Consider the following 23,882-nt stretch of genomic DNA (forward strand, 5'->3'; position numbering starts at 1 on the left):
CAAGACTCTGGCAGTCACGATTCAACAAACCACTCTGGAAGATATAATCTGAGAAGATCATTTTAGGAATGACTCATCAGGAGTACTTCTGGATGGGGAAGGATGTTAAATAAATATCAAAAAGAGGCATGACAACTATTTCATAAAGCCCAACTTCCATTTCGACCAACTATTGCTTTCTTCTTTTTGTATCATGTGTTCAATGTGAAAATGGGAAACAGATGCTGTGATTCACTGAAAATCTTTATTATGTATGCAAAACCAAAAATATCTGCAATAATACTTCCAATGCTTTGTAATACTTGGAATCTATTCCAGATTGTTTTGTGCGATATCTTTGATGAGTCCGATACGTTTAATTCCCTGGCATGTAAAATGGGAATGCCATTCTCTGTGCCTGAATTCACTCTGATTGTATGACAGTTGACCTATACAGTGACTTGCAGAGCGCGTACCGCTCGCGGTGATTCGCACATATGCTTGGTGACCTGTATCTGACACACCGGCTGACACTGGGTCTGTGTTGCTTTAACCTCCGTTCACTTGCACACACTTTGTCTCTGGATAATGAATTTACTAATTGCCGCCTGGCCTTTCGAGGTCTGAATGACTAAACCCCCCATTATCCATCCACATCACAAAGCCTTGACCGGATGTAGGTAAAAGAAATAATAAGGCTATTGTGCCAGTAGTGCACGGCGACAACAACATTGTGAACTTGTCCTCTGTGCAAAGGAGTTAAATGAATTCTAGATAAAAATGGAAACTGTGAAAATTTCATTTCACTTGTAACTATTGTTCAGTTAAAGCCTTTTAACCACCCACACCAAGCCTATCATGGCCTGGCTGCTTCTATCATAAACAGGATACAGCCATTAGTAATTTGCTCCCCTAAAGTGATATTCTCAACTCGGATTATTTACGAGCACAAATATAAACACGTCATGTTTGGTCGGAAAACTATCTCTCCCTTCCACAAATCGTTGATCCATGTGTAATTTTAAGGTAAACTATTAGTTTCCTCTGAATTCCTGGCAATGGTAAATGACTTATGTGCAGACAGTTTACTCTAAAAAAAACGCTGCAGTCTTTGTAAATACTTTTTGTTCACACTGACAAAATACGGTAAGTCCTGCAGACTAAAGGGGTGGCCTAAGAAGTCATCTCGTACAGAGATTTGACAAGCTTTGATCCCATCTTTAAGTAATAAGAGGAAAAAGAAAGAGAGGAGAGGGTCATGAGATGAGCAAAGGACAGGGGAATGGAGAGAGAAACAGATCCGATCTATTAAAGGCTCATAATAAAGCTCAGACAGCAGCAGTTACACAATTCTGGGTCGTTGCATGCAAAATATCTTTTTGGAAATCATGCAAACTTTATCTTGTCTCTTCTCCGAAAGGGCCAATGACCAATGGGATCTCTCCATGAGAAATGATGCTGTAATTTGCTATCATCCAGACTAGCATAACTAATTTAATCGAGTAACACCTTATTATTCACATTCATATCTGTACGAATGTGTTTATATATGTACAGTATGTACAGTATGTACATGCACATAGGCTCAATGTAGGTATACACACATACATTATGTATGTGTATGTATATATATATATATATATATATATATATATATATATATATATATATAGATAGACAGACTTAAAGGATATATAGTGACATAAAGGGACATTTACTGTAAATACATATATCCTTCATGCATTTATCTATCTATCTATCTATCTATCTATATTGTTACATTTTTTACACACCAACCAAACATACACACACACACACAAAATTTACGTGTGTGTGTGTATATTTGTTCGTTTCATCTCAAGATGCAGAAAAAGGGTGAATTTATAACCATGAAACTGTGGCAACTATATAAGATCAAAAGTGAGGCTCAGGGGCCAACATGGAAAGTATTAGCAGTTAATAAAGGCTTGAAAGAGTTGAATTAGCTTGTTGAACAGCTTCACTTAACTGCCTGGCGGGAGCACTTGGCCTGAATATTCTGTAACTTAGCGTAAAACAACTAGAAATCAATGCCATCTGAGCATCTCTGGGGCAAAAGACAATGTACAAAAATATTTATGCATCTCCAGAATCAGCATGCTGGTTTGCTCAGCATCAGGCGGCGGATCAACATAGAGCGCACGTAGGGGGGTAAAGAAGGGATGCCTGCTGGCTGACAGCAACAGCTTCACTAAGTTCTTTACACACAGTAAGGTTGTGTAACTGCGGCGGGGGAGATGCGTAACCGTTGGTTGATGTATAATGGTAAACAACGGGACAGGGGCCTTCATTCCAGCCTTACATCTAAATTTCAGATGAACTGATCGTCATGACATCAAGAACTGTCTCTGAATCATCCCTGGGCAAGAACGAGCCTTGAACTTTTAGCCGGAACAATAATATTCTAAATGGGACACACATTCGGGTTTGTCAAAGTGTCACCATAACGAAGCTGTAGATGGGACCTCTGAAAGCTGCAGTTCAGTTTCAATTCCTGGCACACACATTGGATTTTAATGACATTAAATCTGACAGTAGATCTGATTTTAATTAAAGTGCTGGCAGTATATGTAAATTAAAAATGCTCGAGCTTCCATGATGTTAACTATGGATGATATTTCAAGTACAGATGAAACAGAATGTTGTTTCTAATTGATGTTGGTGGCTTTTTTTTAGGTTATGTTGTGTATCTATTTTCAGAGGGTTTCTACCTTAAGACCGAAATCTCTTTGGTCACAAATATGCAAAAACTATTTACGTCTTCCTACTTAAGTCAGCTGCATTTTATGAAAATACCATTTTTTTCAAACAGTGAAATGCCTCTTTGATTGAGAAAATGTTTTGGGGAAAGAATACATAGTTCAGAGTCCTCATAAAAGACTTTTAACCACTTGTTTTTTTCTTTTTTTTTTACTATTTTGTAGTACTCCGCAGTTTTAAGAATATGTTTCTGCAAAGTACTGACATTGTTTTGTCTCCCAAAATAATAAGCATTTACAATCCAGTTACAGCAAGTGTTTTACATGAATAGCAATCAGCCTCACAGAAACACATGTAAAACACACACGCAAGCACGCGCACGTGCACGCGCAGCCTACCAGCGAGCTGTTTGCCCATGTTCTCCAGCTCTTTAGAAAAGAGGGAGTCACCCAGTAGCAGGCCCGTCTGCCCGACAGAACTCCCACCTCTCCCAGCCTTTAGATCAGCTTCCCAGACAGCCTGACGCTAGTTAGCGAGGGGAACAGAAAAGAGAGAAAGTCACATTAAAACAGAGACCCTTCAATTAGCTCTTTATATAATTTTCAGCTATTGCTGGAAATATCTGAGCCATATCTCCTGGAAAAAAAGAGGCAATTATTATTTTATAGGCTTAAGAAAAACACTTGAAACCGCAGCAAGTGTAGATGAAAGCATGCAGCACGCGGCGCAATCTGTTGAGTGAGCGCAGTAGACTGTCAGCGGTGGCTCAGAACATTTTTTTAACATATTTTCAAATGCGTAAGAGTCCGCTGGCGGCGAGACTGACGGCGGCGAGCGTCGAGTTGATGGTTAAATGATGAGTCAGACATTTTGGGCACTTTCACGATCTACTATAACATGAGACGTCTATATTAGTATCATACAGAGATAGAAAAAGAAACAGCAAAAAAAGAATGGATTTTTAAAAGGGAGATTGGATCATATACAGTCACTTTGCTGTAACATCCCGCGGCTCAAATGTATGTTTTGGAAAAGACAGCTATTAGAATAAAAAAAGGCCCAAAAAACAGGGTTTGCCAAGTCCTGTCATGGCAGTGGGCCTAAATCCCACTTTTTCTTATTTTGATGGGATGCGAGTGTCTGGACGATCTGTCGGGGCAAGTGCGCGTGAGCTTCAAGCACAGGTGAGAAACCGAATCCATCTCCCATGTTTCCACCTTCTGTAAGTGTGGTTTACATTAGGTAAGCCATGATACCACCAATGCCAGCACTTACGTCACTTGATGTGCGTAGACCTAAATGAGAGACAGAGCTCGCTCGGCAAAGTGCTGACGCGGACTAAAGATATTATAAAGATCTGAGAGATTTTGTGATATTTAAACCTGGCGCGTTCCCAGAAAAATTTCAAGTGAAACCAAGAGGCAACTCATTTTCAGATTTTTCTGGATTCAAACTGGACTGGCTCCAGCGGGGAGGAATTGTGAAAACAAGCTGATAGCTGATAAATGACAGAGTGAGATTCCCAGGGTCTGTGGTATTGATCTTTCTGCTTGTCAGATACATGAGGCTTCTGTGGCAGCACGGGCTAATACGTAATTACAGCCCTCAATAAGCTGTGAGACGAGTAAAACATTTACAACTGAATCCCCTCCCTGGCTTCATTTCTCTCTCTTTGGTGGTATCCCCTCACTCAAATCCAGCAGTGTGACATCATCTCGCCCTTGCTTAGGAGAGAGGAGGGGGATTAATGGCTGCGGCAAAAAAAAGGCCACCAACATTTCTTTAACACGTTTAAACCGAATCATAATTTAGGTTTTCTGGTTAAATCTTCTTCCAGACCAGCCGATAAGGATCAGAGATCTCATCGTATCAGCGACACCGTTACCACACTGTCTGCGTCTCACGAAAACCTTCAAACCCCGCCATCCACTCCGCAGCACTGAAATCATTACCATCTATGTCAAGGATACCATAGAGTACCACTGCAAAAAAAAAAAAAAAAATACACAGGATCTACTGAGTCTGCAAGCAATTCCCCTCCCCTGATACCATCGATAGATAAACAGAAATTACAATCAAGATATGACAGTTGATTCAATGGGTTTGTTGAGGTCATACGTATTTATAGTCAGCTGCAAGAAGTATCCACGATATCCCGTCATAGCACCAAATAAGAGAACTACACGGCACATGGAGGAAAGACTAAACAAAAAATTGGCTCGACTTGATTACACACACTTGAGCACAATGAAGCTGATGAAAAAAGTTCCCCCTTCACCGAGGTTTAAAGCAGCTTTCCTTCTTATCAGAAACAAACTATGACATATTTCAAACTCCCCTCCCCCTTGTCTGCTTAAAGCGAATGTTTTAATCTACACGGACAAAGGAATTATAAAAAATGGCCTTTCATCCCCGACAATAAAGGGGGGGGGCGTGATTTACGATGACTTATGAGTATATTAATGTCAGTGGCGCAGATCCCAAGTTGTATAACCTCCCAGTCGGTATGAAAAGAAAAACGAAGGACCTAAAAGAGAAAAGGGAAAAACCCTCTGGTGTTGCTTCTGCCCAACTAACAAACATGGATCTTATTTCTTGCAAAATTGATTCCATGTTGAAAGCAAACAAGACAGAAAGAGAGAGGATGGAAGTTTAGAATTAAATATTTTATAGCCTGCATGTGTGCAGCTATACGTGTGTGGTCAGCAGTAATAATCACCACAATCTGGGGTTTGGTCCAAAAACGGCCCTCCACACAACAAGGCCTGTCGGGCTGCGCGCAGGCAGTCGCAGACCTCAGACACGGCTGTTCTGGGACGAAGGTTCGAGGCTGCCGCTGCCTTTGAAAATCCCGACTGATGGACTCTCTTGTTGTGGTCGGGTCAACGTAGAACACAGACCATTACAGACACACACACACGCACACACACACACACATATATATATATATATATATATATATATATAGAAATGCTCGAGCCCCATAAAAAGTAACACACAGACATAGAGGTGAGCGGTGTTATTATTTCAGATTTGGAACTGATAAATTGGGATTCTTGTAGTACATGTTCCAGTGGGTGACTGCTGCTGTTAAACAAGACACCACTCCATCGCAGAGCCCATTAAAAGGCACCTTTGTGGGCGAAGCTTATAAGGGGTTTCTGTGTATTTGGTTAGTGATACAAACCGACATTCTGCACTGGGATTGAGGGGGTATTGCGGAGTCTGAATAAATCAAAACATGATACGCTAATCTGAATAAAAGGCACGTTTTGCCCAGGTGTCTGAAAGACCGACGTCCATATCGAAATGAGAAAGATACCGGCGAGCCTAAGTTTCCATTCTTTGGGATTTCACTGATTAGCGAGCTTCCAGTTGTGTTGAAAGATACAAAGCAAACTGTTTGTTTTTCCAAATCGGGGAGTTTGATGTTGTAACCTCCTCTAGCTCGCGGACCCACGGGAGGACACGGGATACAAAGGGTAACACTCAACTTTTAATGAGTTCATGTTGTTCTGGCTCACAGCAGAATCACTTAATGGATTTTATGGGCTGTGTACTGAGCTCTCAGGCTCACGAGTGTCACCACTGTGTTACAGGCTAGCAGGATTCCGCTGATATTATAATGACAATTTTATGCAAATTTCCGCAAAGACAAAGTGCAGAATATGATTGAAGTCTATCCTCTGGGGAAAGAAGACCAGCTGATGGAAGAATTTAATGTGGAAAAAAAAGAGTTTAAAAGGGAAATGAAAGGGTTGTTGACAGGGAATCCAAAAGTTCAAAGCACAAACTATCACAGTATGAACCGCAAAAAATATTAACAATGCAAATGGATTGTGAACCAAAGAAATGTCAATACCGAGCAGCAGACGCACTCTCCCTCGGCAGACAAATAAATAAACTCAAACTGTAGGGGGGAAAATGCAAATTCTACCCCGCAAAAAGAGAATAATGGCAGGACAAACCGTAAAGTTACGAATTTTCCATTTGGTGACATAAACAAAGCTGTGATTGGTTTGAATGGAGTTGCATGTCTTGGTCTATTTATTCACATGAATGGAGCCAAATCTGCATATGAATATGTAAGTAGCTGTTGTGACAATAACAAATAAGTAAAAATTGAGAGATTATGGGATAGTTAATGTTAAATTCTTTTTTTTTTTTTTCATTTTTACTGCTTTCTTGAAACCAAATTAAATCTTGGATTGGCACAAACGCACACTTCAGGTACTTACATTCTCACATGCAAATCTTTTGCAGATGACTATGCACGTATAACTGTTGGGTTGCAGGGAGTAAACTGATGCCAAATGTAAAAAGCCATACGGTGTATCGTCTGAAACTCTGCCAACGTACCCTGGAAACCAAAATAAACCATCACAACCGTTCTGCTTTCGATCATACGTAGCATTGCATCACTCAGAGTTTCTTTTTTTTTTTTTTTTTTTAACTTACATATGAACATTTACTTCTGGTAGATTTTAAAATGGCAACACCAGTTCAACTAAGAGCGAAATTAGATTTAAGTGTATCACTTAACACTTCCCAAGGAACAGCAGAAGAAATTCTAAAAATTTGCTTTGGCATTTGCCTTTGGAAAGTTTTTGTCTTTATGAGGCATTTATCACCTGTAGGAGCTGCAGCGGAGGCAGGGGGCCCGTCGCACCACTAATAATAATAACCATTAACAGAATTTACTTTCCGACATCACCAAACATTTACTACGCAAACCAGACAACCCTGCAGTACAAGGAACACTTCTGGGGACAGCTGTAAATGACAAAACGTGCAGGTAATACAAGCCAGAAATAGTCCAACTCGAACACCAATGAACAGTCAGTACCTGAAACTACTTCCTTTAAATGCTTTGAAAAGATTTCTGAGAATGAACTACATTCCAGCAGATTCATTTGTCATACTTTATGTATAATTTTTTTGTATGAGGTCATAGAGCTTCACATTGATCAGTCATTTGGGGTTAAAAAAGTTCCGGAATGAATTATCGAGCTGTTACAAATTGAATTTGCCTGCTTATGGGGGCCAAACATAAGCAATCCATCACAGAGCAACTACACTGCAGCCCCGCTAGGTTATAGGAGACATATGCAGATGTGTGTTTGATATGCGACGCACTGCCGTTGCCGTTTTTAAATACCTCAGGCCGAAGACATAAAGTGACAAGATGAAATGGAGAACTGAACCCTCCTCGAACGGTAACTAGTAAAAAGAGGTAGCGTGGAGATGAATTCCACCTATGACTAAAGTCTACCCGGTCCGAAAAGATGCATCACTCCCGCTCACATCCAGTGAAAAATGAAAAACACGTTGACGATTTAAATCTTACGAATAAGCGACGCAGTTTGTTTTTGACGCCGCAGCCTCTCTTATTTGTGTCTCGTGTATCTGGCTCCATCCGTAAGACTTCCGACTCCGTGCTTTGATTCTACAGGGCTTTCAGTCGCTTGGAAGTCTGCTCCCAGTTAGTCTAGAGCATCTGCTGCACACACGGAGAAACATCTTGGCTCTGAAAGCCTTTTCTTTCTTAAAAAATCCTGTTAAAAAAAAAAAAACTCTTGTCTCACACTTAGATTGGATAGTTATGAAAAAAAAAAGGGTTTTGGCTCCTTTGGGTTAATTATACAAAAGGTACAGGGGTTTCAGTCGACCGCTTTATTAACAGCATGTGAGTCTGAGTGCGGTGTGTGTGCTACATTGAGCCTCTATAGATTTCTAGCCCAAAGCAACTGACGTTATCACGCAATCCAACATATACTCCTGTAACTCATAAATATTTTGGTCCATTGTATGAAACGTCTAAATCAACTCCAATTGTCATCGTGTCACCAGATATTCTTTTCATTTATTTTGTGCTGCTCTGCCCGCAGAGGACAGCAATGTGATATAGGGAGATTTGTAATTGAGGTATCGCTTATTCAACGCTATCGACTGTTGTGTAAGCTGAAAAAACCACATGAAGATGAATCATCTCGCTGGGATCTTGTCCTATTAACAAGAAGCTCCGGGTGTTTTTCTCTCACATTCACACAATGGTGGATGAGGAGGAAAGAGTGACATGGTAACTGATGGCTGTAAAGTGATCTTAATTGTTTCATGATGGATGTAGGGAGGACACTTACAGAGCCCGACACTTGAGACAGGGTCTTGCATTCCTGCAACCGTCCCGCCACTGTGTCCACCCCGGGCAATGAGGCTGCTCCAGAGAACACACCCAACAACGTACATATAAACACACACAAAAAAAAAAGGGGGGGGGGCATGGCAGCTCATGACACTATAGAGCGAAAGAAAATGAGAGGAAAACTTACATTGCCATGGTTTTTTTCTTCACTTACATGAGATGTCAGGGACGGCTTGCTCGGATATATGAGGCCTGTGCTCTTCCTCCGATCTGTTGTCCGATAAACTATCCCCCTGCAACCTGAAGATGACATGCAACATGTTCAGCGCACAGATCTGGGAGTTTGTATAGACAATCAACGTTTTCAAGTAAAACCCCACGTTCCTTCTGGAGACACTGGATGTCAGATAACAAAAAAAAAAGGCATTTGCGTCCATATCAGCCTGAGGTGCTGAAACAAAGAGGAAGTGTTTAGTGGATTTCCGCTGCGAAAATCTGGGATGGTATCAAAAAAGGAGAGCGTATGGGGGTTGAATGTGGGCGCGCATTCCATCTCTGAACTGAGGTACTTCATTCGGCTGAAAAATCCATTTCGTAATAGTCTATTCACATGAAACAAAAGGTAATGTCTGCACAGAATTATGGTTTGTAGAACCGTGCATAGCTCACGTATTGCATAACTCCACTTCAGCCAAACCTCTTAAAAGACATTGCTGTGTCTTGAAATGACACAGTTCTTTATGATAATATGCTCCATGCCCTTATAGATTTTCTTTCTTTTTTTTTGTCCAGAAATATGTTTGGATCGAAGAGGAAGCAGTTTACGAGCGTCTTTGGAGCGACTTGGCTTGTCTCTTTAAGAAACTGAAAGATTTAAGTTTCTCTAGGATAGGAAAGAATACTGTGGGTGAAAGACAAACAGTGTATAAATTGCCCTTTCAAACTGGAAAATAAGCAGGTTTCAACCGCTTTTGTACAGTAATACAAAGTAATTTACAGACTACAACAACAGTATGTAATCAGAACAGTAGAGTTTTTTTTTTCTTCAGCATGCAAATAATACTGCATATTACGCATAATGGCACATTACTTTTACACTGCAGGCTGTTTCCATGTCATCGGACAAAGGAAAGCCATCTATACGCAACTACAACGTAGTTGTTTCCTGTCAATGCCACTGTGGCTCATGGTTTCTACCTCCATGATGCGGATAAAAGTAGACCGCAGCTTTTAAAAGTATATTATATTACTTTGCTTCTTTATACACAACCTCTCCCAGTCTCTTATTCTCTTTAATGGTCTTTATACGACTATTAAATAGTACCCATGATGATTATCACAAGGCCTTCCCATTCTCCAAACAAAAGCTACCCCAAGCCACATGTCCTGCCTGCCATTCCCTCTCAACATTCCTGAAATGAAAGCAATTAATTTAATGAGAACTACAAGCCCGAGAGAGGTTTGTGGAGATCTCTCCGTTTCCTCGGACGGCACTGCCAACTGGTCCCGGACCGTGCCCGGGATCTGGGATGCGTTTGCACACAGGAGGTTTTGCGGTGAGGGCACGTAGTCATTACAAGAACTGATTGGGTGCATAATGGAGATGGGTGAAGGCTAGCGCTGCCCGAGAGACAGCGGCATTGGCCACAACACACAGGCCACATGGCACCTTACACTTCCTGCAGCCAGAAATGAGCCAGAGGAAGCGGCGTGTTTTCCTGAACTACCACCGCCGGCTTCGTAGCCGTCGGACGGGAGTGTTATGCCGATTTTAGAGATTTAGGTGATCGAAGGAGTGATGAGAAGGGATATCAGAAATGAGAAAACACTCACTAGAGAGGAGGAACTATGGTTTTCACCCCCATGCTATGCTGAAAAGATAAGCCCGACTCCTTGCTTGGCTGTGGGTGGAACTCATTGGCCTTCCACCACTTTCAAAATACATGTCACGAATACAAATTCCACCGCAAACAAATAAGAGTAACACACAGTATGCAGTGCATTGTTGATCCACAATGTTCGCCTGAGGTTTGATAAGTATCTGAGGAATGTTATTCACCACCAGGGGCTGCGCTCAACTGTCCGAGCAACAAACGAAATGTACGGCTGTAGGGACCTTTGACTTTGCGAACTTCAAGTTGAATAATAAGTAAGGAGAAAAGAAGAAATAGTGTGAGCATGGGGTAACATGGCATGAAGGTCGTATTGTTGTCTGCAGGTAAAGCACTAACACCGTGGCACATATGGTATTCCTCTGACTACCACAAGCGGACCGCATTTTAAGCTCGCTTTTAAATAAGTGTTTGGGAATGCAATAAAGACAGGGCGCAGATGAATACTGCATTGAGACCCTGTTAGTGCCCCCCAACACACACACACACACACATACGTTGCAAACTGCGCCGTGACCTCTGCCCTCACTATCTTCTGTTCATAGGAGCACTCTGTGTGCATACAAGTAGGGGCAAGCATGCACAGGTTTTATGTGAGGATTCATAAATATCTCTGTGTGCACGCATGAACCCTTGCACAAAATCCTAGTTTTAGATAGGTCTTTGGCAAAGCACAAACGGTATTGTGCGAGCGCAACACTTCTTCCCTTTGCTCATCTTTTGACCCGAGCTCTGTTACATCCAACGGAGATGACAATAAAGGAGTCTGATGACTTTTCAAATAAAAGGTGGGATTAATCTCTTGTCAGGATTGAATGAATGAAGTAAGAATTCTGCAAGAACCAGACAGAGATAATGTCTAGCATTTTGTTCAAGAGAAAAAAAAATTAAACCCTCAGGTTCCTGCCGGAGTCCAGATACAGATGCAACTTTCCTTTGCCACAGATCCAACAGGGGGGACTCAGCGATAAGCTACAAGCATAAACTACATTCATTCGATAAACTGCCAAAAAACAACCCACTGATACCATACATCCCCATGCAGGACCTCAGAAAACATTCCCACATCCAAACTGATAGCCAGAGAAAATGAAAGAGGAGTTTAAAAAAAAAACTAACAAAGCCCAAACACAGGAGGCCATGCAGGTAGCTGTGTGCCTGGCGTCTCATCCCAAAGATACCCATTTATCTTCGACTGGCATCAAGGAAGGCTCCTGCCCACACCTGCCTGCGGTATCACCCCCACTTGTGAAATACGAGCGCTGAATGCTGTGAAACAGGGGGTTCGGGGGGGGGCAGGAAATGTGTCAAAAGAAACAAAATAAAGACCGACTGATAAAAACAGAATGGATGATAATTATCAGCACTGGAGCTCATCTGTGACAAAAACCAAAGCTGAAATGTATTAAAGATACTATTCTCTCCGCCGGGTTCTCGAGATTCACCACCGCTGGTATTAATAGAGACAGAGCGGGGGGTAAGCCGGGGGTTATAAATTACACGTAAAACCAGCTGGATGACGAAAGAGAAAAAAAATAGAGAAAATCTGTGTGCATCATATCTGGAATGCCCTTTAATTGCTTTTATTTATGAGCCGGTGGAAAACCTAGTATATCTCTCGGGCAGGAGATATTGAGCCCGTTATTTACCTGGCACATCGAGAGCAGATGTTCAGCGTTACTTTGGCCTGTGGTTCGGGCTGATAGGAGCTGCGTCCCTGGCTGAACTTACTGCCGGACGGAGCTAACGCCATCACACCCTCCATCCGCAGGTCGTCCAGGTCCTCTGCAGTGGAGGGAAGCACAAAGGGAGTGGGAGAGAGGAGTGAAAACAAGGACAAAGCCATAAATCATCCCTCCTTCTTTTCTGTGTCGATATGATGCGAGGCGGTGAAAGTCCGCCCGCCGCCAGAAATATAGTCAAGCACGTTGCGGTAAATAAACATTCACGGCTTACTTCCTGCCGCAGACATACACGTTCATATTTAGATTTGTTATCGACTTGGATTTCATTTCTGTAAGATCACACAAACACACACACACACACACACACACAGGGATGGTAGGTTATTGTGGAGTGAATAAAAGGACAAAGAAAAAGAAAGTCTGAGTGGAAAAAAAAAACAAACTGTGGTGTAAAATTGGATTTTGTCCGATTTCTACGAGCATCCCCTGGGTGAACGCTCATATATAGTCCTTCTTCCCCGTCCCTTTCCAGGAAGTCTATATGTATTGTCCTGATCTAAAACATTGAGGGGTTTTCTCACTTAACACCACATGGTTGCTCTCACACACACACACACTGAATTAACAGGTGCTGCAGTTGATGTGAATATATATTCAATGACCATTTTTCTTTCCTATGTATATATTTAAAAAAAAATGTCTTTTTTTCCCACCCTCCCTCAGAGGCCCTTGCTTTATCTCCAAATCCAGCTGTTCTCTGAACAGCACAAAACGCTCTGAGGTCAGGACTGAGCAGAGTCATCGCATTGTCGAACAGAGCTGTCAGCATCGAGACCCGATAACAATAAAACTAGTACGACAGGAATAGGTGGTTAGCGACAAACGGCGAGATTTATTGAGAATATAACAAGTACCGAAAGGAGAAATAAAAGTTTTCTGTTTCAAAGCGGAGCTCAAATGGCGCGTATAATAGAACGGCGAAATAAAAGGGCCAATTCTGAATCAACAAGACCATTTTGGTTTTGAAATGGATCCCTTTGAAACAGGAACGCATTTTTGGCATTTCCGCGCAATGTGAAATATTGGTCATCGGGTTTTTCGAACTTGAAGCGTCCGGTGGGACTCGCATCACGTCGGGGTCACAACAACCGTGCCGGTATCGTTCCTCCCATCGCTCACAGGAAAACACAAGGTCTTTGACGGTGTGTGTGTGTGTGTGTGTGGGGGGGGGGGCGCTTCGAGACGTGCAGTACATTTTTCAGCTCTTGCCGATACGGTATCGTACGTGTCTGTGTGCGTCTGTACATTTGCTACCTACATTGATACTTTTCCCTTTGAGATCATGTTACCTGGCCCCGGGTTCGAGGGAGAAAAACACGGGCCTCACACCTTGAAAGAGGAGAATGCATGACTAATCACTCGGATTAGATTGGATGACACTTCTCCATGAGAACTCGCTCCGCGGACGTGGCGTGGGGCCAGGAAATCTCACCTGCATCTCCTAGTTTCTGATGAGACGCCAAAAACTCAGAGGCTAAACTTTTTCCGGCACCTGACGAAAGCTGAACCTGCAAATCTCTCGCCCAATACTTTACACGTTTTATTTTTTTTTTCACTCCTTATCAAGCACAGAAAGGCCTGAGGACTTCCAGGGCAGTCCCTTTAGCAATGCCATATTTGAGGATTTGTACCAAAACTCATTAATATAATTTAATTTCATATTTATTTTTATTTTTGTTTGGTTTCCAAGGAAAATGCTCTAAACCCCCTTGAGCCAAACCACACCATAAAATCTTTTTATTTAAGAAAAACACACATTTATATGCAAGTAACCTAATAAGGGGCTTCTATAAGAGTCAGTAGATATGAAAAAAAGTTTCTTCCAGCTCTACACACAGGGAAATGCAGATTAAATTTGTCATCCAAATAAAACACAACCTTGGCCAAAGTGTAAAATACTTGAACTTGAAGCTTTAAAGCCGAAATCACAAATGTCCCTTATATTGTGTCAGTGTGTGATGAAAGGTTGTCCAGATTTTGTTCAAATCCCTTGAGCAGAGCAATATCGAGTGTCCCATTCATCAGGCTGTGCGGCGGAGGGAGTGGGACAGACAGAGAGAGAGAGAGCCACTGGTGATTCGGGCAATTTGCCGGTCGTGGGAATTGTTTGGGCCTTCATCTTTTCCTGTTTTCTCAACGGCCACTCTCACTTCTTCCTTTCTCACCACCACCACCCCCCCTTTTTTTTTTCTGGCCACTGACTAATGTAGCGTGCCAGATTGTCTGCGGATGACAGCCTGGGATACAAATCATTGCAAGATACTTGGAAACATTCGGCAGTGGCGTCGCAGCTTTCATGAAACACCCAAAGAATAACAGCCACCAGCTTTCACCCTGAGGGAGAGCATGACCTTGGACGCGCAACTGCCCGTCAACGCCGTCGCCACTTGGACTTTTCTGATTTGGTTCCCTCCGGTCGAGAAATTGCGACACCGATGACAGTGGTAAAAAGAGAAGGTGAAGAAGGCGAGAAGGAAAAATCTCACTCGGAGGTCACTGAGGTAAATACTTCAGTCCCGAGTGTGCACCACAAACTCAAATCAGATTTTGACCCGAATGGAAAATAACCAAAGCCGTAACATTTAGCAGCCCCATATTTCTGCTAGAAGACAAAAAAAAAATTGGATTTGGTTGAGAGCTCCTGCCGAGACCGATTTCGGCCCGACGATGGATAAGCCAGGATGTCCTGATAAAAAAGATCAGTTGTAAAATATGGTGAAATGGAAAAACAAAAAAAGCTCCAGTGATCTCTGAGTCTCTTCTATAGAAGCGATGGGGCAGAGAGATGGCTTCGCTCGGATTGCTAAGTCGCTCCGGTGACAATTTCTCACCGTCAAAATCTCCAGCTCTGGGACTTTCTTGGAGTCGAGCGGGGAGATCTTCATCTTTCCTCCTCAGCGCTCTGAGGGAGGCGCAACCACTGGAGCGACTAATCTAAGACTTTCTCATTTGCGCGCATGTATCCAGAGACTACTGCTTCACGCTGATCAAATCGATATGACAAAAGAATGGATGCCTTGGTAGTTGGATAAATGAAACGCTTATTGCCGTATGAAAAGCTTAAGTTCAGATTGATTGTGATTGAGTGGGTTGGTTTTATTGGTTGGCAAGTGTTATGTTATGGCGATTAAATGCAGCTTGGCTTAGATGGTCTACGAACATAAAACGGCATTTAATTTACCGTCACTATCGGCCGGCGCAGCTCAGAGCCACCTCCCTGTCAGCCCGAGACCTTCATCTGATAAAAGCGGCCCCTCATCCCTAAGCCCCCCCTTGCCCAAGATAACTTTCACTTTTCAACTCGCACTTTCCGTGTAATTTACCGGTCCGTCTGTTCTGTATGTGTTCTTTTCTCTCCTCCGCCTCCCCGGTCAAACACGACGGCGCGTATCTCAGACGTCACAATGGCCTCCCACACAACGCTGTCACGATAAGTCAGCGCCGCACCTCCCGAGAGACGGATTTACCCGTCGACCGTAACACCCACCCAGGTCTCCGTCTAGACACAACAAACTTCTGTCCACACTTGCCCCGTCACCGTTTCCACCCCCTGGGACACGGTGGGGGGGGGCGGGGACGGAGCAGCCATGCGTGTGTGTGCGTGTGTGTGTGTGTGTGTGTGTCACCACCACCACCCATGTCAAATGATGAGACATGGCAGATAAATAAAAATGAGCCAGCACTATGGGGGGTCGGTAGAAATGGAAACTATTCGAGCGATGCGATCCCGACAAAAGGGCCCGAGCAGTGAGGAATTCCGTGCCGCAATTGCTCACAGCAAAGCGGCGTTGCTGCTCTACTCCAAGTTTCCGTGTAATTTCATGTTATTTGGACAGCGACGGGAAGAATGGGCTCCCTCTCTCTCTCTTCGCGAACCTAAAAACAGAGCCGAAGTCAAATTTAGTATGCTTGCTTCACAATTAACTTAATGCTCACCTTCTCTGAGGATGCGCTGACAGACGGATGGGGGTGAAATCCTCCGCCCGCACGTGAAAAGAACAGACACGTTGTTATTCCGTCTCAGAGATGTGAAATTATTGATTTTCCATTCTTTTATGACCAGCGCCACATAACTCCGGCTTCTAATTAATAGCCACTAAGTGACAAGCGCCTCGGCGCATCTGCTACCCGGTCACACACGTAGTAACCACATGTGAGAGCGGCGGTTCGAGATGAAAAAAACCAAGCGGCGGCGTGCTCAGCCCTCCACGCATACAGGGACGCATACAAGTCGGCACGCACACGTACAGGCAGCATTTGTGATTCATTAAATTCTGAGCGCAGAGCCGCCACTCAGCGGTTAGTCAACGCACAGGCATCTTTGATTTGAGTCATGGTAACAGACACATTTGTTTGGCTTTGCAATAATAAAAAAAACAACAATATTCCGATTTGCATTTCATAATTACGTATCCACTTTCAATAGTACTCTGCTCTAGCCCTCCGCGACAACCCTAAAAATATGCTAGGCTTCGGCCTATTCGCCTCAGCGCAGAAATAAAACCCTGATCAGAATCAGATGGAGGGGGGGGGCACTCACGCGCCTGCGTACGGTAATATCACAATATTTAGGCCCGTGGAAAATCTTATCGTGGACTTGTGTTGGAAATAAGACTCCCATTAATTCCCTCAAAGTCATTGAAACAGCAGAGTTTGATATATTGATCCCTCGGTCGTGCTTGGACAGGGAATGTGATTTGAGCGCTGGTGTATTTTGGAAAATGTGTACAAAAAAAACTGACATGTGTTTGATTTTGTACTTTGATCTAGAAAATCTTTTTTTTTTTTTTTTTTGAGAAGCGCAGGGCTTGGAAAATAAGTCCCAGGCGTCTGCCAGGAACAAGGCTGCCATCTACAGTTCGAATCAATCAATCAATCCCATCTATATGGCAGATGCTGTAAAAGCGCAGGGTCAAAATGCTTAAGTACCAATTTTTTTTAAAAATAAATAAAACAAATGAATTACAAAGTGACATTGGCAGATTGCTATAGATACAGCAGCACCTTCAGCATATGTATATTTTTTCACACACCATCAATAATAAATCTGTGATGGCATTGTCAGTTAACCCTTAATTTTAGAGGACATACACTGCATGAAATATCTTCACTTTTCACAAAAAAAAACAGTTCCAAAATATCACGACCAGCTGAACCCCGGCGGAGTAATCCGCAATCTGTAATTCTCTGGAAAAATGCCGCTCCTGTCTGTTACCGGTCTGCTTACAATAGCTGTAATAAAAGCAGCAGCGTCCACTCAGATCATCTTCTCAGTTGGTGTAAAGTGTATATATCTGTGGAGATACATACACCGGCTGGCATTAGTGCATACCCTCTGTAATGACTGCTGCTGGTTTTATGGTATGATCACAGCAGTCGACTTGCCTATCGGTAATTGCTTCCAGTAATACCACCGTAATACCACAGCAATTTGCCTCTCGATTAACATATCCATCTGCACTGCGGAGACTTTTACAGGCGTCAAATTGGGTGCAGTTAGATTTTTACAAGGGATTTTTTTTTTTTTTCATCGACAGGCCGGCAAAACTTTCATGGGTGAGCTTGGCCCTTTTAAGTTAGGGGCTTTGAGCGAAAGATTTAGTGCTTAAGTAACAAACACCACCGCCGTGTACGTTTCCCTCCCTCTCTCTCTCCCAGCACACCATAATGATGTTATTGTGTTGTTGTTGTCATAGGTTTACATTGTTTCCAAGGTTACTGTTATGTCTTGGGCGAAGATAAAGGGGGTAATGGTGGCGATGGGACCGTGCGTGCGTGTGTGTGTGTGTCTTTGACTTGGCTGCTGGCATAAGGAACAGCGGGCCTGGTCTAGAAACACCCGCAATCTGAATGTTAGACAAAGCTTTTCATCACATTAGCGCTTGCCGACATTTGGTTTGCCCATTAAGAGTCATAAAGACACACACACATGCTTCAGACACATTTCACAGGGCCAAGTAATATTCTCAGCCTTCTCATATTTAGTCGAATAAACTCACAAGCCCTGTCATCCAACAGTTCCAAAAATGGTAAAAGCTGTTTCTTCAACTATGGCAATACTGAAATGTACTTCACTATGATGTAAGATATATATATGTATTTACATAATTCAAAGAAGCAAAAAAGTTGCAGTTGTCATGGCAAATATTGGACGCCAATGCAGTATGGTTAAACTTAGTACAAATGCACAACTTCAATCGGTCTGAATACTTTGATTCCACCTCTGCTGTACTTCATCTTCCATGAAAATGCAGTACTTTGCATTGTCCTACAATACTTTCCAATAAAGTTCTACTAAATGGCCTGCATAATGATCCAAACAATTGCTTTCTCCACGATAAGATGAACTGGTATGGATTAAACCAACAAGATGTAATTTTCCCTACGATATGATTAAAAGCTTTTTGCGCTCATGAGCATAAAAACGCATGATTAAATCTTACATCAGAGAAGCCTGTTGGTGCCCCGCAGATTAAAGTACCACATAATGTAGAAACATAATCCCCACCTTGAAAATGTGGTAATAAACCTACACTACTTGTATAATATCCTGATAATTGAGGTGCATTTCATTGTGGAACTTGAAATCTTGCACGGAGAAATAGAGTTGTTCATCCTCTGACTTGTATCCGGTGAGATACTAACTACAAATATTTCTCATTTCTCTCTGTCACGCTGTTAATGATGTATATTTGCTCAGTCAACACAGGAAGGCATTAGTATGGCTAAATAAACACTCCGACCTTTGCAAGTGGAAAGGATATGACTTGTTCTTCTGAGCGCAGAGCAAAGGGGCGATAAAATATAGCCCGCTATGTCGCGGTATCTCGATCTACGGTCGATTTGATCACGGTTTGACGTCCTCGAACAAAAGAGCCGGGCAGCATAAGTCATCTACCGTAGCCTGCTTACACTCATCGAATCAGAAACTGGGACCGTGTGTGTGTGTTTGCATGTGTGTGTGTGTGAAAAAGCCTGACTTTTCATACTCATAGAGCTTTCAAAGTGGAGTTACGAGTGTGAACTGATTCGGGATTCCCCTTTATTGAAAGTAGAGTAAATATTCCTTAATGCAGATTCGACCCGTCTCTGTATAACGGAGTGTTTCCACTCATTTCATTAAAGAAACGGTTTCAATCAGAGCGCCGCTCTCCACTCAATTAACTTGGCTTGTTTATTTCAGATCCGTATGAATCTGTGGCTCAGCCGCTCTGCCAGTGGAATCCTGTTATTTTCCAGGGTTTTGTAAGAACATGTGAGTCAACAATCTCTGGCATGGCTTCGCCTGTGGTAAATATTAAGCGCAGGCCTAATGACAACAACCAGGAAAACATTGTCGTCTCTGAGACCAGCTAGTATATCAATTAAACTTAACCTTGGAGCTGATTTTATTTTCCCTTCTTGGACCAATCTGAGCGAAACAAATCAACGTTAAGCTCCGTCTTTGGTTTTTAAATCTGTTGTAAATCTCCTGGCCAGTAATACTGTGAACTCATCCAAGAGAGAATTTACTCTCTCATTAGCCCTTGATACAGGTACTGACAAAGAACGTGGATCACAACCTGGGATAAGCCTATTGCAAAAATTGTAATTATTCTAAATAGTATCCTCTACCACCCGATACTTCACCTTTACCGCCCCCCGCTGGATATTTTGTGTTTTGTACGATTGTAGTCCCTCCCCCTCTCTTCCTTTCTCATGTTGAACTCTCCGGAGTAATTTCCCCAATATAATTCCTCTCATCTGAGCAAGTTTGATTTAGAGCAATCGACGCAACAACCAGGGGGACCACAAATTTGATCGGAGGATGATCGAAGCGACGCCCGACGAGAGATACAAGTGAGCCGAGCCGTAGACTGTCTGATCACATTTGGTGGAGGAATCCACTGTGCAGTCACTGTAAAATATGACAGACAAGACCCACTATTCCCTCGACCTTTTTTCGAAATGAGGGTAACACTCTGTGTCTGCCACCAGAGGGAGTCAGAGGCAAATACTAAAAAAAGTGGTTGGAATGGGGGGGGGTCTGAAATGATCTTACTTTGGCTCCACTTCTATCTGTACTACTGCATCCGAGAGACGATTGTGAAGAACAGTAACGTGGGGAAAAGAAAGTACCTGAGGGCGGAAAAGAAGCATATCATCACCCTCTTGAAATAATCGCCTGTCATTTTTTCAGATTTTTCAGGAAAACAAAAAACTGAACAATTTGACACACTCTTGACATAGGGAATTTCTACTAAAGGGGTAGAATGGCACAATCTGTTTAACTGAGGATGTAGGCAATTTTGCCAGAGGTGGTCAGCATCATGAGGAGATGATTTAGGCAAAAAAAACATTTTTGTAAAAAAATGACTTATTTAAAGAGGGTGACGATATTTAAAAGAAAGATGGTACAATCTGAATGAAAAAGGAAGAAAAGTATCATCTCTAAATCCCTGGTTTCTGTAATATTCAGTGTATCAGGGACTTTCTGAATAATGCTCTGTAATCAATGATGAATTTGAATAGGCACCGAGACGCTAACTAATCAATACGTGCAACTGATATAGGACCAGATGCTTTGACTGGAATGTGGGAAAAAAATCATGGACAGAATAAACAAGGACCTCGCGACAAAGGGCCCTCAGATTAAGAGTATTTCGCATGAAATAGTTTATACTGTACAGTCCCCTCTTCCGACTCCCTTCTCCATTATGTCACCACGCGGTTCTAGTTCACATCGCTTTAATTGCATCGACTGAACTTCAGATCAATGGGAGTAACTGTCCCATCGGGGTAAAGATCTGGACGCGCCTCGTGACCAGGGCTCTGCGGGGAGAGACAAGAATGACCTTGCTGGAAGATTTTTCTTTGAATATACTGAGAACTGTTGTGTAAACGCAACAGAGGGAACATACTTGGATTTCACCGCACTGATTATGGAGGCCTATCACCAACCATTATCTGTCTTTCGGGCTCAATCTGTCACCATTACACGCTGCTGTGCTACCTCACTATTAACGGGAGGTTATAATAGCGTTGGAAATGATTGATTTCATCTGTTCCATATCTCATGACACAGCATATACCATAATTTATTACCACCATATATATACTAGGCAACATAAATTTTACATCAAATACAAAAAAGGCAGTTTTTCATGTTGCCATACTGAGAGAATTGCTTGCAAAAAGGTATGGATCCAGGGCTTGTGAATATGCAGAGAGAAAGTTAATTGATCCATTCCAAAACTAAAACTAAACTAAAAATAAATACTCTATATAAAATTTGATTTGGGTATGAGATAGCCATTTCATATCTAATGGTCCAAATATGCAAAGGAAAAAAAATCATTTTCCCTGAGAATAAGAACTATCTTTTCTATCTTTTGCCGCAGCTTTTTCAGACATCAATGACGTGATTGAAAATATCCTGCCATTGAGCAGACGTGACATCACGCTGTTTCACCACAGCGGAGAAACTAGACGGTTCGTTCGGTTCGGTCACAGCAAAGAGGGCATGGTGGAAACACTGTGGGGCACAACTGGTAACGCCGAAGTGAAACGGCTGGGATGTGGGCTATAATTAAAAACAAGTACTATAATTACCAGAATTTGTAAGCTTCCCTAGAATAAAGTACTGAGCCAGAAAACTGCTGTGAAATTCAGGGCAGTGTCAGAGAGAACACTTTTCCTGTTATAGATCGGGCCTCGAACAAGACCAGTCTGATAATACCTACACAGCGTTGCCATAAGAGTTCTTTCAGCCCTCAGCTAAAACATTTCTTGGAAGCGGCAAAGGGTCCGCACAGACCGTGTCCTGAATAAAGCTAGAGGAAGATTATAAATACAGAACCCTCTCCAGTCTCTTTCAGAGCTTGTGTCAACTCACCCGCAGACAAACGACCAAAGGGCCGACTTGTAAATTGTGCGATTGCCCTTCACCGAAGCGCTTCATTTGCAAACATGCAGTTAGGCTAGAGAAGTTACCCAGAAGCTCCATGGCGTCGTCCTCTTCTTCTATCTCCTCCTCCGTGATGGAAGGGGCCGGGCTGTGAACGGAATCAAATGAGTCCTGGGTCAACATCGCGGCCAGGAGCTTCTTGTGATGCTGCTGTTGTTCCTTCTGCCCTTTGCTCTTGGCCTCCATCTTCAGACTGAGGGAAAAAACACAGAACCCAGATTTAAGCATGACCCGCTACTGGTTTTTCATTAAATCATCACATTCATTATTAACATCTCTCGAATACAGAGCAGTTTTTTATGCCTTAATAAATCTCACAGTTACCAGCATATTAACTAGGCTATTAATTTGAAATTCGCACCCGACGAGCTTTAAAAGTAGCGCACTTCATGGTTTCGGGAACTGGCGAGGTTTTTTGTGACGTTCTATTGACATGCTCCAAAAATATGGATGCTTCTCATCTAAAAATTCCCCAACCGGTTAAATAAAATATGCCTGTAAATTGAAAGACATGTTTGAAATGTGAAAATGGTACAACTGTGTTTGTGCCTTATCATTACTGATGCATTGCATGGTGTGGATTTACAAAGATTTTTTGTTTCAATTAAGAAAACAAAAAGTAATAAAATGTTCAGAAAGTAATTGTCTACAGCTAGAAATCCTTCACCCATGCACACTACCTCTCCCTGTACCTTTGAATCTGGAGTTAATTGCTTTCATTATCCCATGTCATGCAACTGCGTTATGATTTCCTGAGAGCTAAATGAAAATGTAAACATCGCATTGCAAACAATTTAAAATGCATCTACTTTGTAACCCATATATAACATCATTTTCTACATGACCATCGGTAGGTCTGTCCATGACACGGTAAATGGTCTCCATTTATATAGCGTATTCACGTGTTGCAGTTTCAAGGCCGATGGTATTCCCCATATACGCACCAATGGCCATCGGGAGCAGGGAATTGAACCGACAACCTTCAAATCGCAGGGACGTCCGCTCTGCCAACTGAGCCCCGGCTGCCCCAAACATATCTAACATATCTGTTATACTGAATACAAACTGGTAATTTAGTAGTTGTTCAAATTCTATTAATCAAGTTCTTTCTTGCACTGTGAATGCGAAAAAGATGTTTCCCCCATGATGAAAATGTGATGCCTGGGAGAAAGCACATTCACACACGCACAAACAACAAGTAAGCAAATAAACCTCATGGGGGTAACAAATTTTCGGAAACTCCGCTCGGGCCAACTGCATTTTTCTAGCATTTCAATTGTTTACATTTAGTAAACATATTTCTATTCATTTAGTTACGGTCTTTGCTTCAATTTCACTATTTACTTCATTATGATGGCCTAATATGCACAATTCATGGCTATACACACACAAACACACACAACACACACACACACACACACACACACACACACACACAC

General features: G+C 42.4%; 1 protein-coding gene across 2 annotated transcripts in view; it reads right to left on the reverse strand.

Moving 5' to 3' along the window:
* c8h8orf34 (chromosome 8 C8orf34 homolog) overlaps positions 1-23,882 on the reverse strand; it is a 45,794-nt gene that overhangs the window by 6,067 nt on the left and 15,845 nt on the right. For both annotated transcript variants that reach the window (XM_086151265.1, XM_086151266.1), the window contains exons 7-11: positions 22,470-22,636; positions 12,402-12,537; positions 9,075-9,160; positions 8,859-8,932; positions 3,117-3,243 (exon numbers count right to left, since the gene is read on the reverse strand). In XM_086151265.1, coding sequence (XP_086007391.1) covers positions 3,117-3,243; positions 8,859-8,932; positions 9,075-9,160; positions 12,402-12,537; positions 22,470-22,636 — 590 coding nt within the window. The remainder of the gene's footprint in view (positions 1-3,116; positions 3,244-8,858; positions 8,933-9,074; positions 9,161-12,401; positions 12,538-22,469; positions 22,637-23,882) is intronic.

The sequence above is a fragment of the Fistularia commersonii genome, chromosome 8, assembly GCF_037954325.1.
Source record: "Fistularia commersonii isolate RoL2024-O1a breed Wild chromosome 8, RoL_Fcom_v1.0, whole genome shotgun sequence".
Taxonomy (NCBI): domain Eukaryota; kingdom Metazoa; phylum Chordata; class Actinopteri; order Syngnathiformes; family Fistulariidae; genus Fistularia; species Fistularia commersonii.